This window comes from Equus asinus, chromosome 9 (assembly GCF_041296235.1).
Source record: "Equus asinus isolate D_3611 breed Donkey chromosome 9, EquAss-T2T_v2, whole genome shotgun sequence".
NCBI lineage: Eukaryota > Metazoa > Chordata > Mammalia > Perissodactyla > Equidae > Equus > Equus asinus.
This window is the reverse complement of record NC_091798.1, coordinates 62,776,716-62,796,583: the sequence shown is the minus strand read 5'-3', so window position 1 is coordinate 62,796,583 and position 19,868 is coordinate 62,776,716. Positions and strand designations below refer to the sequence as shown.

Genomic DNA, 19,868 nt, shown 5'->3' with positions numbered 1-19,868 from the left:
CATAAGTAGAGGTTTATGTAAAGCAACATGTGGATGTTTCAATCAATCCCACATTTCATGTGGGATTTCAAATGTTCTACCAGGTAACAAACCAGTTGGGTCCTCCTTCAATTTTGTTGGAAGTCAAAACAAAAAAATGATTTAGAAAAGGATGTGTCACTTGATAATCAAGGTCATTTACTTTCCTGAGATCAAGCCAGGGGGCTTAACATTTAAGGACAAGGCAGTAGAACAAGATTTCGGATGGGGAGAAGGTCTGCCTTTCTTTTGGAAAACAGAACAAGTTCCATTGGAAAGGGCAGGCTGGAGAGGAGCAAGTCTACCACAACAGGCAGATTCCTTCCAGGAAAGAGAATCTGGAAACTGATTCAGTTAGAACACTGCCTTAGCCCACATAGTCCTGGAAAGGTCTCCTGTATCCCCTCCCCACCAGGAGTTGCATAACCCAGCTTGAAATCTTCTGCCCTACTCTATCCGTCCTTCAAAAACCACTTTCTTCACAATAGCATCATGGATTACCTTTAGCCATAAACAAATTATCCTTCTGGGTACTTAAAACTCTTTCTATGTTCCACTCCATGACACTTGACACACGCTGCCCGCAGTTAAGTACATCTTTTACCTCTCCAGTCTGACAAGTCTGAACGTGTCTCAACAACGTACAAGGGTGAGACTTACACAAACCTGGATTTGTTTCTCAGCTCTGTCAATTTACCCACTGTGTGATCCTGGACAAGTTATTAAACCCCTCTGGGCCTCAATTTTCTCAGCTGTAAGGTGGAGATATCACCAACTACTTATATAGTGGATATGAGGATTACATTAGATAATTTATATGAAGTGCTTAGCGTAGTGCTGGGCATTTAGCAAGTGCTGAATAACTGCTGTGTTATTTTTAGATGACTAAGTTCCTCTCAAATAGGGACAAAGGTTCGCTCACTTTTCTGTGCTCCATACAATAAGGTCTCCACTGCCTGCTTTTCCTAACTGCACCAAGGAATTCTTCAATTTTCAGTGGACATGGATTGAATGTATTGCAATTTAATTCAATTCTGACACTATCTACCTGGAAATAGGTAGGGCTCAGTCCCACAAGACTGCCCCTATTTCAGACACCATTCTCAAGTTCAGGTTGTTATCTGTGCTTCTGGACCAACCCTGACTATAAATCAGAGGCTCCCATCACCTTCTCCTTGGGTTCGATTCATTTGCTAGAGCAACTTACAGAACCTGAAGACACAGTTTACTTACTGGATTGCCAGTTTACTATAAAAGGATATAACTCAGGGACGGCCAGATGGAAGAGATGCACTGAGCAAGGTACATGGGAAGCGGCACAGACCTTCCATGCTCTCTCTCTGCATCTCCAGGAGTTCACCAATCCCTCAGAGCCCCTTCTTTTGGTGGGTTTTATGGAGGCTTCCGCACATAGGCATGAATGATTAAATCATTGGCCATTGGTGCTTGATTCAACCTTCAGTACCTCTCCCCTCCCTGGAAATCATGTAGGACTCAAGTTCTACCCCACCAATCACATGGTTGATTCCCCTGGCAACCAGCCCCATCCTTAGGGGCTTTCCAAAAGTGACCTCATCGACATAAACTCAGGTGTGGTTAAAAGGGGTTTGTTATGAATAACAAAAGACACTTCTTTCACCTTTACAGCTCTCATGCTCAGGAACTTCCAAGGGTTTTAGGAGCTCTGTGCCAGAAACAGGGAGGAAGACCAAATATTTATTTTTTATTATAAATCACAATATCACAGGTCTTATATCAAAGAAGTGCTCAGTAAATTCTTGTTGAATGAGAAGAAAAAGGAAACAAAAGTGTCATTTACGGTAACTCACTAAAACTATGATATTTAACTTGAATATACAATAGGCCTTTAGTTTTGCTTGCTTTTCTAATTTTTGTAGCTATGCATGGAATGCTAAACACTCCTAGGAAGAGGAGAAACATTAACTTTTTAGAGAAAATCTAACCAGACTTGCCATATATTAAGAAACCTTTTACCGAATGAAAATAAATATCAGCTTCAAGGCAATAAAGAAAAAGGTGTCAACAAAGGAAAATAGCCTTGAACACACATCTGGCTGTATGGTCTACCTAACGTTCCTCACAATTATCAGTAACACTGCCACCTCCCCTTTTTGCTAGGTAAAATGTCCCAAAGAGCTTCAACATTTCTCAAAAAAAAAAAAAAATGCCTTGATGTAAAAGCAGGCTGACTTGCTGCTCCTCCATAAATGAGCAGAATGTACTGAAGAAGACCTGCTGAAATGAGTAGATCAGTGAAGTAAAGAAATCACACAATAGTGGAAAAAACAGAGGATGCATATTTTCAAATAATTCTAGGCCTTTCACTTTTTTACTTTCCATTTACCTTCCAAATATGTGCCCTAATATTCCAAAGACCTGGGTTCAAATCCTAATGCTGTTCTTAACTATCTGTGTAACCCTGATTAACTACTTAGGTTTCTGAGCTTCAGTTTCCTCATGTGTAAAACGAGGATACTACCCACCCTCCTCACGGGGTTACCAAAAGGATTACATAAGTAATGTTGTCCACTGTTTAGGGGCAAGGAAACTGGCTCAAATTAGGGACTCATTGTAAAAACACAGCAGGATCTCACAGCCTGGAATTGCTGGCTATGAGGTCTCCTACCCCTACTCTCCTCTCAAATCCGCATGGACCTTCAGTGTTTCTCACAGTGAGCCGCCTCCTCTTTCTCTGCAAACCAGGTTCTGTCTTGAAGTGTGTGCCTGGTACCTGGGCTGTAACAGCAGCCTCAAAAGGAGTGGCTCTTCCCAGCTCAGTGACTCATTCTCTGGGCTCCAATTCCAGCTTCTCTGGGGAAGGAACCTGACTGGGGGGTTTCCGCAGGCACCCCGTTCTCACCCCAGCAGAGAAGGGAGAGGGCGAGGCCACTGTTACAGAGGGCTGTCCCGTCTCCCCATAGGACTCTTCCTCTTGGCATAGCGCATTGTTCAACATGCCAACCAGGGCACCTACTCCAGAGTGTAAGTTGTTCCTTTCTCCCTTGCTTCACCTCCTCTCCCTACACCTACCAAAACAATCCTGAACCCCAGGAACCCCAAACATTTTTCACATTGATGCCAATAAGTAAGGCAGGCGGAGCCACAGAAATCCACCTCAGATTTCTCAGCCTGAAGACAATGCTGGCAGAGAAATCACCACCATGAATCCTGAATCTGATGATAAAACAAAGCTGTGGAATCTCAGATGCCATCTGCCTGAGAGATCTATCTCAGAACAGAAGCTCCAACAGGTGACAGACATACCCTCGAACCCTGTCTATAAAGAAAACGGGGTGAGAAAGCAGGTAAATGTGCCTCAAAGGTTAGTAAAGTTAAGGCAGAGCCTGGGGAACTGAGACCACAAACCAGCCCTATGGTGGAGCCAGTCCACGCACTGATTTCTAAGTATGAGCAGACTCGTGAAGACTGTCTACGGCTATGTTCACACAGAAGTCAACAGGGAGACAAAGCCATGCCAAGCCTGTCCTGAAAGGTCTCTTTTATTTGCCCCCAGGAAAACAGAACTAATTTCTAACTGTGAGTTAACCAAAGAGGTAAAAACCCAGATTCATCCAGTCAATCTGGACTAAAAGAATAATTTGAAAAACTGTACTGAAGCAAAGGTTGTTGCAATTAATTTCCTTCAATGTGTCAATAAGAGTTTCATTTGAACTTAAGTTTTAAAGAACCAGCTATATTTTTGTATTTAAAGCCACACAAAAATATTGTATATTTCCAATGGCAAAAATATATTTTGTAATATGGGAAGATATTTTTCCCAAGTCTGCAAGACTTCTGAAGTGATAGTTTAAAAAAAAAAAAGCAATACTAAAAAAAGCTTTCCAAAATCCTTTCTCATATTTGGTCCTTTCAATTTTATATCAGGTAAACCAGAGAGAAGGAGAGAGAATTTTAGGAAGAAGAGGGATCTTTAAAGTTCATGTACCCAATTCCTTTACTTTATGGATAATGAGATGAAAGCTTAGAATGTTGAATGACATGTTACAGATCACAGCTAAGTTAGACCAGGAATTCAAGTCTACTGAAATCAGGTACAACTTTCTTTTTTCCCTCCCATTGTACTATACATCTTCTCAAGGCAAAGGCTTATGTAATCAGCCAAGAGGAATCTAAGACTCCCTCAGCAGGAGTTCTTACAGTCAGGGTCAAGAGGAAGTAGGATCACCGATTCAGATCATATCTCAGTAGATTCTGTAACTCTGATTTATCACCTGTAGGAGGAGAGTCACAATCACACTTTCTCTAAAACAAAGTTAACACTTAAATTTCCCAGAAATCTTCTCTAAAACCACCCACTTAACAACTCCTGGTCAGAATGCCTTGCTCTAATTCCTTCCTGTGAGAATTTATACAATTTCATCCCTTCCTGTCTTGTCTTCAGCTGACCCAGAGAGGATAAACAAACAAAACTTTCAACATACCATCAAATGCCCAACAGGTGTGAGAGCTATTATGTCACTGTCTTTTTCCAGACATTCCTCACAGCGCCCTGTGATTCTCATCCACATACCCTCCCGGTTCCAGAACTTGCCATACTTGCAAGTCACCTCACGTCTTTGGGCCTCCTTTCCTTACCTACAACACGGAGTGACCATCCTCTACTTCATCTAATCCAAGGGCTCTGGGTCCTGCCATGAGTTTCCCTCCTTGGAAACAAAGTATGCTCTGCATGACCTATAACCATCTTCTATACTTTAAAGCCTGGATTAAAATGTACAAATACAAATGTCTTATGCCCCTCGCCTTGAAGACTTGGTTGTATCTGTTACGATATGGTAGAAATTCCTACCAGATGAATTTTGTATGACGAGTTGTGTATTGTTCCATTACTTTTTGTATAAATTACAATGCATACTTCCTAGCATAATATCAGTGTCCTCATCTTAGCTTTTCAAGAATTTTTCTACTGGAAACTTGAATGTACATTTGAAATCATTTTGTGAATTTAATGCCTTCATGACAATTATCTGTAGGGCTTTTTTTTAAATATAATATGGTAAAACTGCAAATGCTATTAAAGACTACATAGTAAAAATTAATCTCTTTCCCACTCAGGATCGCCAGTTTTTCAGAAACTCTGCCCAGAACCACTACTGTTAGTAGTTTCTCATACTGTCTGCAAGTATACATGTATGCATACCCCCATCTCTGATTTTTGTTTGTATTTTTATATAATGGGACCATATTACATGCTGCTGCCCCTGCTTTTTTTTCTTGCTTATACTATACTCTCAAGATCATCCCATATCAGCACAAATTTATCATGTTCTTTTTTGTTTTTCCTCTCTATCCTGTGAACTCTAATTGACCTGAGTTCAGATTCCAGCTCTGGGGCCCTGGACAAGTCCCAGTCTCTGTCTTCTCACCTGCACAGTGCAAGCATCTTCTAAAAGAAATGAGACGCTATCTGTAGGGTGCCTAGTACAGCGTCAGGCATGCAGAAATGCTCAATGACTATTAGTTATTAACATTCCTCTGCCTGTTGAGCTCTTCAGGGGACCTGGCCTTTCATGGCAGATGTTGTGGGACTGTAGAATCAGACCAACACAAATTCAAATCCTGCCCTCAGGTTTCTTGTAACAGAGACATGGTATTTCCTAGGGGGTACATATATATTATTCTATTAGTCCAGTTCCCTACTAACGGATATTCAGGTAGTTTCCAGACTCTGTGATGACAAACACAGCAATAGGCCTGCTCATTTTGCACAGGCGAAGTTGCTGAACTAATAACCTACGGAGGTTGGGACTTAACTTGTGAAATCCCTGATCCAGAGCCCTGTCTTCTATTTACTCCTCATTCAATAACTCTGGCCCCCTCTTGGAGCCCTTTCAGCTTTGCCCTTTGTTTTCTCTGCTTCCACTGTCTGCTTGACATGAAAAATGCACTCAGGTAGGCCTAGCAGCTAGTTACTCCAAATAGGGAAATACATCTTATATAGAAGATGGAATGATTAACTATGTGAACTTTAAAACTACCGCACAATCTTACATTATTATGAATTCACTGTAAGGAGTTTATCATTCCCAATTCGTAGCCACAGAATATTTCAGTGGGGCTGGAACATGGTAAGCATGGGGTGGGAGGTAAAATCAGAGAAGAAAAATGGCTACTCTGAGAAGCAGGAACACACAAAGCGAGACAACCCCCAGCTCTGGGCTCCTAATACTACCTGCCAACAGCTGCCCTTGGGAACTCAGACCTCCGCACGGACAGGACAGAAGAAACCTACAGAGGGCACTTTTTTGACTTGCCCACTTCCCTTATACCCTGTTTATACCAAATCGTCTAGAATGAAGCAGGGGTACCCAATTTCCTTCTGAAGTCCATTCACTGTACTTGAATGACCCTCACCACCCATCACTCTCAAAAGGTGGCATCTCCTTCATATAATCATACTACCCTTTATATGTGAAGTTGATACTATATGGTAAATGTAATTCAAAGACAGGCAGACTCAGACTGGTCCATACTGTATACAGAAAGACTTCCTTTCGGTTTAGGAGAAAGAAAGAGTTACCAAGCCCTCCATGTGCTCAACACGACGCTCTACCCATTTCAGACACCATCCCCATGACAACAACCCACGAGGCAAGGGTAACATCCCCATTTACAGATGAAGAAATTGAGGCTCAGGCTGGTTAAGTGACTTCATAACATTGCATAGTTAGTACAAGGATGACTGAGACTGAACCTGGATTTATCAGCTGAAGCTCACTCGATCACACTGCCTCAGTCTGACATGCCAGTCTCTATTCATACAGCTTGCCTTTTGTCTACCTTAAAAACATTTAAAAAAATAAATTTCTGATTGCCACAAGCCAAACTGGGCTTCTGCTGACGTCATATCCGACACACTGTGCCAATCAGAGGAAGCGCTCAATAAATGATTCTTACTTTCTGATATTACTGTTTCTCAGCAGCTCAGAGCTATATACTGCATCAAATGAAACTGTACTTCACTCTGTCAAAGCACTTCTCTGTCTCTCCTGCTTTGGGCTGCACCCACGTCAAGTCACCAACAGATGCCGGTCAGCTACCCACACGTGAGTCACTTGCTACAGGTCCAGAGCTGTGTGGCACTGTCATCCCCTGGAGCTGGCCAACTGACCCACTAACTACAAACTGCTTGTGATGGGAATCAGGGAGCACCGGATCCGATTTAGTGACGCCCCCAGGGGAAGCTGGAGAAACGCACAGTGACCCCCAGGGCAGGTGGGTCAGCCATTCCCACCAGCTCTGTCAATCACAGGTTCCAAAGAGGCTGCCATTAAGCCATATGTGGCTCTCAGGAATGTTCAATTTAACACACAGAGACTTTCTTTAAAATGAAATTAATCGCTAATATTTAAAATCCTGGGAAGTTTATATAAATATCCAAATTTCATGTTTCCCTTAAGACCCTGGAAGATTTGGCCACGCTGGGTCTGCCCTCCTGCACAGAAACAACCAGCTTGGCCTGAGCAGTACCTGTCTGCTTGCAGACCGGGCACGAACCATCCTCACTCAGAAGTCATTTTCACAACCCCTCGGGCATTTGTTTGCATCATCTTTCACAGATTCAAAGAGGGAATTCCAAAACGTCACCCGATCTTGCTCTTCAGTTGTCTGAAGACGACGCTGCAACTATTTATCTCTCTGTTCATTAGTGAGCTATCCTTAAGAACTTAAAATGCTTCATCAGACGATCCTAGTATTGTTTATCCACTGCAATGGCTTCACCCATTACTTTTCTTACAGCTAATTACGGATTATAGACAAATATTCTGTCTTTATCGCCTGCTTATAGCGGAGACTCTCTTCTGACAGAAACACCTACGTGAGTTGCCAAGACCTTGTCAGAGAAAGGGCGGTACAAATATGCACTTTTCCTTCCTGCCATCTCGCCTCCTGCTTTACCCCCAAAGCTCCTCGGAGGAGGCCCTGGAGACCTGCAGGAATGCTCTGGCTGCCTGCCCTGGCGCTGAACTCTTTGGGTGGGGCAGCAGGCAGGCTGGGCGCGGGGCTCCTGATCTGGAATGCACTTCCTCATAGAGGTGCCAAGGCCTAACCTCGGCGGATTCTAAACACAATGGGTTTTGAGCTACCAAGGCATTTATTATTGCTGATGGAGAGGTGAAAAAAAAGGCCTTTTAAATTTGCAGAGAACTGAGATGCAGGTTAAGAAGAGTAGTCATCGAGTTTGACTAACTCAGAAGAAATAAAAGAAAGTCTTCTAAAGTAACAAGTCATATACTATAAATTAATGATATAAACTAACAAAAAGCAAAAAAGCAAAAGTCCCCTTTTGGTCACAACTTGTTTTCTTTTTTCTTTTCTTTTTTTTTTTTTTTTTTTTGCTGAGGAAGACTGGCCCTGAGCTAACATCCATGCCAATCTTCCTCTACTTTATACATGGGACGCCTACCACAGCATGGCTTTTGCCAAGCAGTGCCACGTCCGCACCCGGGATTCGAACCAGCAAACCCCAGGCCGCCAAGAAGCAGAACGTGCAAACTTAACCGCTGTGCCACTGGGCCAGCCCATGTTTTCTATTATATATAAACGTTAAATGAGAGGTAAGAATTTATGCTGATAACTCCTGAAACTGTAGTTCTAAAATTGTATCACGGAGAGAGTATCAGCAGAATTTAATTTATGAAAACTAATAGCTGGCCTTATTAGAATTTTAAAAGAAAATCTATCTTCTATTTAAACCATAACTCCATTCCTGCCAAATACAGTACAATATAATAAAATAAACTTTTTCTAGGTCTTAAAATCAGCTTTCTACCATTTTAATTGTCAATATTTTTAAATAAAAATTTAAGTAACTGTGGCAGGGTAATTTAGTAAGGTAATACTTTTGTTTCCACTTGGTCAGTAAAAAGTAATTTTTCAAAAAACAAGAGCTATTGTTCCTTTCCTGCCCAGCCACCCATGAATGAGGATCAGGAATAGGAAGCTTCTCAGGGAGAAAGCTGCTCTGGAGCTGGGAGTGTGGGAGGAAGAAGGGACAGGGCTGGAAGGGCTGCCTGTAGCCGTGGGGAAGGGATGGTGGGGAAGGGACAGAGGCCTGAGTGCTACAGTGACCTAGTGACTTGCAAGCCACTACCTCACAGCCTCCCCCACCCCCACCTCCCAGGTAGCAGAGCCCTAAAGGGGGACTGGTAGCACAGTCTCTCTAGGGAGGCCTGATCCTAAGCACAAGAGGCTCTCAGGCTCAGCAAAGACCCCTCTCACACACGTTCCAGCCCAGCTTCACACAGAACTGCCCACCCTCATGGGGCCTGGAGGGCTGGGACAAGGAACACAGCAGTGACTGACAGAGGGTGAAGCAAACAGGGCCCTCTTCAAATATTCTGCTCTAACTCAGACCCTGCCATGACTTCAGGAGGAAAGGATGGCTGAGATGGGGTCTCTACCAGCTGGGTTCAATTGAGGCTCAAAGCAGAGCACATTTGAATTAGAGGAAAAAGAAAATGTAACTTAACAAAATAGAACAACATTAATCCCTGCCCCTACAACGTCTTTCAGATGTGCAAGACAGCAACCGTAACATCGTATCGCTGGCATTTGCTAGATGGTCCCTCCCCACCCGGGACAATCACACTGTCAAGGGAAGGATCATCTCTGGGTCCCCAGAACACTTCAGAGTTTTGCGGAAGCCAGGCTTGAGAAGTCAGGCTAAAAGTAATGCAAAATCAAAGGAAAATGTGTGCACAGCAAAGTCATAGTTTCTAAACACAGCATTGTTTAATCCTCTTTTTAGAATAAAAATGATGAAAATACACCATTGCTTAAAATATACACAATGAATTAGCATAAATGCTTCAAGATATCACTACTAGGACATTCACTTTAGTTATATTTATAGTCTTCAAATTTTGAAACAGCTTAAATATACAAGAACTAAACATTGGTTGAATAAATTATGTCACATCTATCTATCTTTGCAGCAGAAAATTATACCAATCTTAAAACGGTGCTGTATAAGAACATTTAAAAACTTATTAGAACATATCCATGATATATTATTGAATAAGAAAAGCAAGTTGTAAAACATTACTATATCACTTTTGCAGAAAAGATACACAAATGACTAGAAGGCTATTTAACATAGTGTTAGTACTAGAGAACAGAATTTAATATGAAAGATTTTTTTTCTTTTTGGGAGGGAAGTTTCTAAGTTTCCTAAATTTTCTACAACCACCGTGTGTCTTATAATAACAAAAGCATAACATGTTCTGCATTTTTAAAAGATCCCCCTGATGCTGACAGGCTGTCCTCGAGAAGCCTGAGCTGTGCATTCGTCACACCCTCAAGCCTTGCAGAAGAGGGAGTGAGTTTTAACACAACACAAAGGGATGGGGGGGAGGCGCCGGGGATGTGGACGTGCGTGAAGGCTCCACACAGTCCCGGGCTGCTCTGGGAAAACTGCATTTCGCTGGCTCTGCAGAAGTGAAGAGAAAAACAAAAGCCAAAACCCTTATCCCTAAATTAATCAGCTTCTAGATTTTGGGCTTCCAAGGAGAAAGAGAAAGAGACACACACACACAAGTGTTACAGAAGCAGATATTTTTATAAGAGCATATGAAAAAGAGCAGCAACCTGAGCAGGTTGTAAAAAGCACGTGTGATTCCCACATTTCAAGTGGAATGAAATGTTGATTTGAAGAAAGGAATGCCTTTGATATTCTCAGCCAGTCTCAGAATAATTTCATGAGGCACAGTGTTTCAGAAATAGCATAGGATTTGAAAGTTTGCTTATTAATTATACAATGCTGCACTTGATCCAAATGGGATTTAAGACTGCTCAAATGAAAAGATAAAGACAAAATATTAAGATAAAGGTATTACACATTATGGCTAGAATTTTTGTCCAAAGCCATCTACTTATTATGTAATCTTGGCCAAATTTACCTTTTTAAATCTTAGTTTCCTCATCAGCCAAATGGGAATAATGATAATACTTATGTGGCAAGGTAATCTATTGCAAAATTAAATCATGTCTATTTTTGCCACTGTAGAACCATCAGAAACAAATTAATTTCCTCCCAGCCCAGTGGGAGGAGGGGACCGACAATCAGATTTAATTTGACTTTAGAAAGAGTAGTCAGGTGACATTCTCACAGCCAGCAGTGGTGGAACAAACTCAAACACTTTCTTCACAGGCTTGGCATGAGGATTAAATGAAACAATGCATGTCATAACGCTATGTCAATTGTCATGCAATGTTCAGATGTTAATTATTGTTATTAAAAATTCCACTGACTTCACATAATATGGCAGAAAGACCCAGGAGATCTGGGTTCTCATCCGAGCCCCACCCCTGGCTTGCTGCAGGGACCATGTTTTCCTAATCTGTAAAATGGGAACATACTCTTTGCTTTTGCCCTACCTCACAGAGTTATTTTCAGGCTGAAGTGAGATAATATGCGTGAAAAGTCTGTGGAGCATGTCAAACAATGGTGATCTATAAGTAAGCCACAAACCAAAGTCAGTCACATTCTAAGTAATATTCAAAGTTAGTAATACAGTAAAATTCTGTGAGCTCTGAGCACTGAACATGGAACAGAACTGATTGATTAGGTAGTTTTATGAAAAAAGTCGTCTGTACTAAAAACAAGAAATCTGAATAATCAAATGTCCACTAACAGTAGAATGAATAAAGAAACTGCCATACAATAGAATACTCACAGCAAGAAAAATGAATGCACTTCACGATACATTACATGTAACACTGACATAAAGAAGCAAGACACACGGGGCTGGCCCTGTGGCCGAGGGGTTGGGTTTGCACGCTCCACTTCGGCAGCCCAGGGTTTCACCGGTTCAGATCCTGGGTGCGGACATGGCACTGCTCATCAGGCCATGCTGAGGCGGCATCCCACATGCCACAACTAGAAGGACCCACAACTAAAAATATGCAACTATGTACCGGGGGGCTTTGGGGAGAAAAAGGAAAAATAAAATCTTTAAAAAAAAAAATTTAAAAACAGAAGCAAGACACAAAAGAACATATCATGATTCATTCATATATTGTTAAAAACAGGCAAAATAAACTAGTTTGTTCAGGGAAGGCTACATAAGTAGTAAAATTATAATGAAAAATATGGAAATAATTATCACAAAGTCAGATGGGGGTTGGGGAGGGAGGAGACGGTGAAGATGTGATCAGGCAAATAGGAGGGACTTCTGGGCTGTAGTCCATGTTAAATTTTGTGTGTGTGTATGCATATATTTATATTTACATTTATATGTGTATGTGCATATGTATGTATATATATTTTATGTATTTTTCTACATATATTTCACAAAGAAAGACCAACAATAACAAAAAACCAACTGAATTCTGTACAGATGAAGTTATGTCAACAATGTTCCTTTTCGTTAAAAGACTTTTGCTAAGAGTTTGTTTCAATTCCAATCTTAGACACCACAAACTAAGAAATTACTCAGTTGAGATTTTACTTAATCCCTTCAAAAAGAAAGCATAGTCATCAAGCAGATTATGGTAATTCAAGTTGATTACTTGTCTACTTATTAATAATTTCTAATGATTTGCACATTTTCTGGGTCAAATTAAAAATTCTAGTATTAACAATAAAAACACGACAGGGCTTTAGTCCCACCTGAGCATATCTTGTACCAGCAGCCTAAAAGTAAGCGCAAGTTTACATTGATGACTTGGGGGGCTCCATGACTTACCAGCTGGCTGTGTTTGTGCTATTCTCTTAGGGTAAGTCTTGCTTCGACTTCTTGCCACATTCTGATCTGGCCGGGGAAGTTGAATAGAAAGATCTCGACTCATTTGTAATGCCGTCCTGCCACTTGAAAATACAACATTTTGATTAACACAAGTAAAACCACACAGCCACAAAAATCAAACGATGGCTCATGCAGAATACCTGCAAAGTATGGAGAGAAGAAAAAAACACAGACTCACACAGGCTGTAAGAATACATGGGTTTCCAATTGGTTCTCACAGCAATATCAACCCAAGGAAGCAGTATTAACTTCTAACAGGAAAGATTTAGGTTAGATAGAAGGAGAATCTTTCAGGAGAAGAAATAGGGAAAAAGAGTCTATTAAAAGAGGAGTTAGGTTTAGATTTAAGTACAATGATGGGTGAAAAATAGAGGATGCTGATGGTCTTCCAGCCCTACAACTAAATAATAAAGAAATTATGTTGGGCTAAATGACACAAGGGCAATGATTCTATATAAACCAACATGTCCCTGTGTTGTACTCACACAGCAAGTTGCATAGCATCCCCCATAGGACCCCTAGGTGTGACTTTACTCTGAACCCTGTTGTGGCATAATCAACCACTTACTATGCCACCTCACATGATCAAGTCCACAGGGAGATTCAAAGCAGGCCTAAAACCCCACGCGTGGTGCTGCTTCTCTAGAGTCTGAGGATTCGAGAAGGCGAGCTGTCCCCGGGGAGGGACTAATCTTCTCAAGGAATTGTGTGATTTCATTTGCTGGATTTCAGTGAACATCCATCCTACTAAAAATTTATTTCACAGCTGCTGGCTTTGAGCCAATGAATGACCCCAGCTTTCACACAGGAAAATACTTAGGTACTGGAAAAATGCATGTCTATATGTCTAGTTTGATTCACCACAAGAAGAGCCATCTATGGGAAGGAAATAGCCTTTTAATGGCCCTAAATCCTATTCATCCTACATTTACAGGATAAATATTGGTGAATCTCTCCCGAAAGAGATTAGGTGAAACTCATAAAGCAAAACTCACCTCCTATAGGCTTCTGCGAAAGTTTTCCCTCCTTACTACCCCATCTACCTTTATTGGAAATAAAAAGATGCTTGAAACACTCATAAAAAGTGGCTTCTCATCAGGCTAATTGCAGACACCACTTGAAACGAGCTACTATGAATTAAGATGCCAGGTTCCATCTACGCGTGTACTTTGTGTTCAACAGAACATGGGAACCAGGGGGAGGGACGGGGAAGGATGCAAATTGTAACAGGTTTTCCTTCCCTTGAAATTTATTTTTTTTAGAGGCAGCACATAAGGTAACACAAATAGCAACATCTCTCTCCCAAAAACCTGAAAAAGAATTCCACTGAGAGAGCAAAATTCCATTATCATAAATGGTTTGGAGTATGAATATAAGACAACAGACTTTCTCGGCTATCAGAAAGAATTGGGTACTGAGTACTTCTCTACACAGAAGAAAAATAACTGCCCTAAAAGTATAATCCAATATGTGGACCACTGAGGTATTTTATAGTGAGATTTTACTTTATTACTCAATTTTTCCTCATAGTTTCTCTCCCAGGAATAAAGGAGAAATGAGAAAATCATATCACAAGATTAATAAAACTAAGGTCCAGAAACATAAACCGACCTGCCCCAGCTACAGGGGACCCAGGAGCAGAACAAGCTTTCTGACCTCCAGCTGGTCAGTATGGCACAGCCTCGTGGTGCGGGAGAAGGGACAGAACACTAAGCCATTGGGTTTGAAGTTGCAAACTCAGTTTAAAACATAGTTCTGCCACAACTGTGAGGTCTTCGGCAGATTATTTTTAAAGTCTCCTGGAGCCTCATTTTCCTCATTTATAATATATTTCTACTAGTTCTTACTATTTCCTTGCAGCAGAAACTATCTGACTACTATAGAGACTCAGAGAGTGAAGTGTAAGAGTTCCTACGCTGTCTGGTGGCTCTTCGTAGTGACAGGACAGAGCCTCATTCCCAGGATTACCCACTGCCCTGCCTCCTCACACTCTGGTGCACACACTCCCGTTCTATGCAGAGTGGCACTGCCAGGAGCCCTTCAGCCTCAAAGTGAGGGCACAATGGGCCATCAGTGGGGGAGATGGAAGAGAACAAGATGGGAACACCTGGGTTCAAATCCCAGCTTTGCTACTTTACTTGGGAGTCTTTAATTCAGTCACCCTAAGGTTAAGCGTCTTTATTCAGTTACCTTACTTTTTGGGGCTCAAATTTCTCCTCCGTATAAATGATAAATGAAGACATGATACCTTCTTTGGCAGGTGATTGAGCAGATTAAATACAGTAACACATGTGAAAGCACCTGACACAAAGGGGGTTCTCATGAGAACCTGGCCTCTCTTCCACGCTTTAGGAAAGGTGGAAAGCTCGCGTGATGAAAGTTGTACAAGAAGGGGATTTGGGTTCCCAGGGGGCGTTTCTCAGGCCTAATTCTCATTTCTGGAGTATAAATTTTACACAGCTCACTCATTCATCAAAACCAGGAGTCCCCTCTGAACTTAACAACAGGTAAAAGCAAGGTTAACTTTTAAGGGGCTCAGAGAAAGATATCAATGTATAAAAAAATACTTAATCAATCAAAGATTTAACCAATTTCTATTTCAGCTTAATGGTCTCTGATAATAAGACAACAAAAACAAAAGAATTAGATTATCTGATTTCATCTCAGGCTTTCCCCACAAATCTAATTTTGAATTTTTGAAAGGATTGGCTGTCACATCTCACTAAAAATGTCTAATTTTTTCCATTATCAAGTAATGACTAGTGTTTCTAAAAGATGTCAGAATCTCCATGGTATTTTGCAAGCTCAAAAATGCAGGAAAGAGAGTAACGACTAAAACACTATCTTCCTCCACCACATACACCTACACACACACCCCATTATAAACACATACACAATTATACACACAAATACCCACATTCACACACTGCAGCTACCTGTTTATCCCCCATGCTCTGATGCCTGCACGGTGCAGGAGGGGGCTGTGTGCATTTCCGGAGCTCTGCTTTCATTCCATGATCTCTCCAGAATGTATCAAGAAAGGGGCAGGCATATGATATTTGTTAAAGGCTGGTTATTTTCCCTCTTTTCACAATTAGCAGTCTATGTGCTAGTGACCACCCACCACCCAGCGGTCAGAGACCCAAAGCTGCCTAAGCCTGGCTCTGGGCAGTGGGATGGAACATCTTTCTTCCAAGGGTGGTGTAACATTAGTGCTTCCCACATACAGACATGGAAATTTGGGCTTCATTAAGACTTACTAGGCAGTTAACACCAGCCACGAAATCAGAACAGATTTACCAGAGTCTCCAATTGTGTAAAGGTTACCTTTAATTACTTTCTTGGAAGAAATGATATTTAATATGCAAAATTTAATAACTTTCTAATAATAATTCCCAGTAGCCACAACATTTGCATTTCAATAAATTTAAGAAATTAGGTATGGGTAAATTTGTGGAAGCCAACTACAGCATATGTTAAACAGCATAATTACAATTTTAATAGCATGAACGTTAAGACAGATGCCTTTTCACTAGTTCATTTCAGTGACAAGGAGCTAGATTTACACATTCTCTCTAGAACCCTGGAAACGTTTGATGCCTCAACTAGAAGCCCCAATATACTGACTATTAGCTGTTCGTCTCATATAAAAGTAAATACTCTTTCCTTAAATTCCTGATAACGATATCACTGTCTAGGGTAGAACCTTGAAAACTTGAAGGTTAAATTTTTGATTATCAATGAATACCTTCATACAAATTCCAAGAACATCTATAATACAATAATACTTCAGTTTTGTTTTAAGTCATCAAATAAGCAAATATCCAAGTGAGTAATATGTAAAGATGAATGCACTGAACATTTAATATTAATCACTCTTACTGATTATCTCTGGTTTCAAAATTCAAGACAAAAAAAGATGAGTTATAAAAGAGAGCAATTACAATCTGGCATACAATTGCCCTGCAAACATTTGACTCAGCTTTAGTTTTAAAGGTATGCATTTCATTCAGTGATGGCGCCAAGGGAAAGAATAGAACAGTGTCCCACCCTCCTGAACAGCATTTCTGCACCTGCTTTGGTTTTACAAGGGCCTAGGACCTGCCTCACTGCCTGAATAATACTGTAGCTCTCTCAAGGCAGAGGTGGTTAGATCTGATTCTTTATATCTCTGGGAACCCAATACCATGCCTGGCACATATGAGGTTCTCTCCATGAACAGAACAAATTGAAACCAAACAAAATCTTTTTCAAAACATATAAGACTCCTACTTTTAACACTGGTATTAGAAAAAGACACAAGCATCTGCCTGGCTGCAGGACAATCAGGCTTTTTCTGCAACAGGCTAACAGTTTGCCTAATGGTTAAAAGCATGGGTTCTGGAGTTAGACTGCCAGGGTGTGGATCCCACTTTACTGCTTCCTAGCTGGGTTACCGTGAGAAGAGAGTTGGCCTCTCTGAGCCTTAGATTCCTCACATATTAATGAGGGTACTACTACAGAAGACTGCGATGATTAAATGAAGCAACAAATGGAAACCGTTTAACACAATACCTGGTACTTAGTAATGCTCAATAAAGTTGAGACATAATTGCTAGCATTACTATAGGTAGGTTTAACGGTTCAGGAAACATGATTTGATCCACAATATAAACTATACACTGTGTTACAATAGGGGATCAACTGAATATCCTAAGAATGCCAATCAGCTACTATTGAGAATATTTACTTTGTTTCATAATCACAACATAATTAGAAATAAGTGATAATTGTTTCAAAATGAATTTCTGAAGATAATAAGCTCTACTACATTCTATGGCCCTAAACACAAGTAATGCAGACATTAAATATAATTAAACTTGGAAAATAATTTTTGTTATGAAAGTTTTAATAAACTGTTAAGCTTATGAAATTGATTAGCACTGCGGAAAAATAACAAAAAATTAAATCATAAATTTTAATGAGTATGTATGTATACAGCTGAATATTTGTTTATTCTCTCTCTCTCTCTCACACACACACACACACCCCGCCCCCAAGAAAAAAATGCCATTTACCTATACCGGTGCTTATGACTCATGGATCCAAACTTGCTGAGTCTTCTTGACAATGAATTTGATTCATTTTCTGGCATTCTAATGAATTTTTAACAGAAAATTAGAAAAATACTCATAAATACAGCTACTTATGCAACACTTGTTCAAAAGCTGCAGAGAAAACATAGTGAAACACTAACAGCTAGTCAAAATGCTTTATTTATTCCACATATTGGCAAAAAATAGGAATCAGTTATTTTAAGCTAATATTTGAAACACAACCACACTCTAGGATTTTATATATGTATAATATCAAACTACTCAAACTTTCTGAACACTACTATACACATCACTGCCCTAGGAAGCTTTCGTTGTGAATCAACTTATTTTTTCTACTTAATCATCTTGAGAATTTTGTCACTGTGTTGATTTACCCATGCCAAGGTTTTCATGGCAGTTAATCACATCCGATGTAGTGGTTCACACTTCTTCATACAATATACCATTCAGGGCACCTTCAACAGACACCTCGATGGGGAGCTCCTCAACCCAGCCCCACTGAACTAGAAACAATACTTCAGGCTTTTTGGAGAACATCCCTCTCCCTAATACAAACTGTATAAAAGACATTGGTCATTTTATAAGAATACTTCTCCAACATCATGCTATTTGGGGAAACTGTACTATGCAAATCAAATAGGAAAAAGCAGAAAAGTTAATCTAGTTTTAAATTTAAAAACAAAAAATAAAGCTTAATGTACTACCTGATAAAATATAGTTTTACCTTTACACCATAAGGATGTGAAACAAACAAAAAGTGTCCCCACAATCCTATGGTGAATTCTCCACCCTCATCTTACTTGACCTCCCAGGAGCACACGACACAGTTTCCAGCTCCTTATTCACCATGACATTTTCCTCCCTCATTTCCCATTTTCCCACACACTCTACATTCCCTTCTCATACTCCTTGACTGGCTCTTTCGGTCCTCTAAATGCTGGGAGGGTCCCACAGCTCAGTCCTTGGCTTTCTGCTTCTCTCTCTTCACTTTTTCCATTGCTGACCTCATCTATTCCCCTTTGCCTTAAATACCTACTAAGATTACACGGCCAACCTTGGTCTTTCCAATGAGCCTTGTAAACCCAATTGCCTACTCCACATCTCCACTGAGATGGCTAATGGGCATTACAAATTTAATATGTCCACAGCAGAATGCCTAATTTTCATCAATGTCAAAACTGCACTTTTTACATAAAACTAAAAAAACTGTTCTTGACCCTTTCTTATAGTGTAAGCAAAGAAAATATCTATGTATATGTAAGCATGTATGTATATATATGATTGTATTAATATGAGCCAGAGAATTCGGTGGCTAACAAAAAATTAATAAAAGAGAAACAGTTAAAATGTCTACTTTAGACAGAAGTCTTGTTGCAAAAACAAATACGATTTTCATTCATTAGGACAATGAACAAAGCTTTCACATTAACATACCTAAAAAATGTATGATGTTCTACACTGCACTTCCAAAGATGCTTGCAGGCAGTTTTACTTCGAGCTTCAAAAAAGAATGAGGTTTCATTGCACTGAAGGAAAAAGAGAGAGAGAATATGAATTACTGACCACAACATTCTCCAGATGACAGTCACCCTCTAGGTACCAAAAATTCACGTAAGCAGAAAGAGTACTGTTAACACATCAAACAAAGAATAATTATCTCTTGGTAACTATTTCTGGAGGGTTGCCTTAAAACTACCTTCAATTAATTAAAATTACAAAATATAAGTTCCGTGTAAATCTTAGTGCTATCGCCTTTACTACCTGCTCCTACATCACCCCATGACCATGGATAGTCAGGGTGATGGCAGTGAATGTACAGCCAAGTTTTCCGTTATAAATGGGCACCAAAATAGGAAAAACACTGACCATGTGGCAGTCAATTCCCAATAAAAATAAGATGCCCATAAACCCAGTTCTTAACTGTATCAATTTCAGGGATGCAGAGGCCACACTCAAAGTGATT

The 19,868-nt window shown here is 40.3% G+C and overlaps 1 protein-coding gene across 5 annotated transcripts in view; it reads right to left on the bottom strand.

The window, feature by feature from the left end:
* EPB41L4A (erythrocyte membrane protein band 4.1 like 4A) overlaps positions 1-19,868 on the bottom strand; it is a 248,940-nt gene that overhangs the window by 54,053 nt on the left and 175,019 nt on the right. For all 5 annotated transcript variants that reach the window (XM_070517605.1, XM_044780099.2, XM_070517606.1 and 2 more), the window contains exons 10-12: positions 19,340-19,431; positions 17,867-17,944; positions 12,750-12,871 (exon numbers count right to left, since the gene is read on the bottom strand). In XM_070517605.1, the coding sequence (XP_070373706.1) occupies positions 12,750-12,871; positions 17,867-17,944; positions 19,340-19,431 (292 nt within the window). The remainder of the gene's footprint in view (positions 1-12,749; positions 12,872-17,866; positions 17,945-19,339; positions 19,432-19,868) is intronic.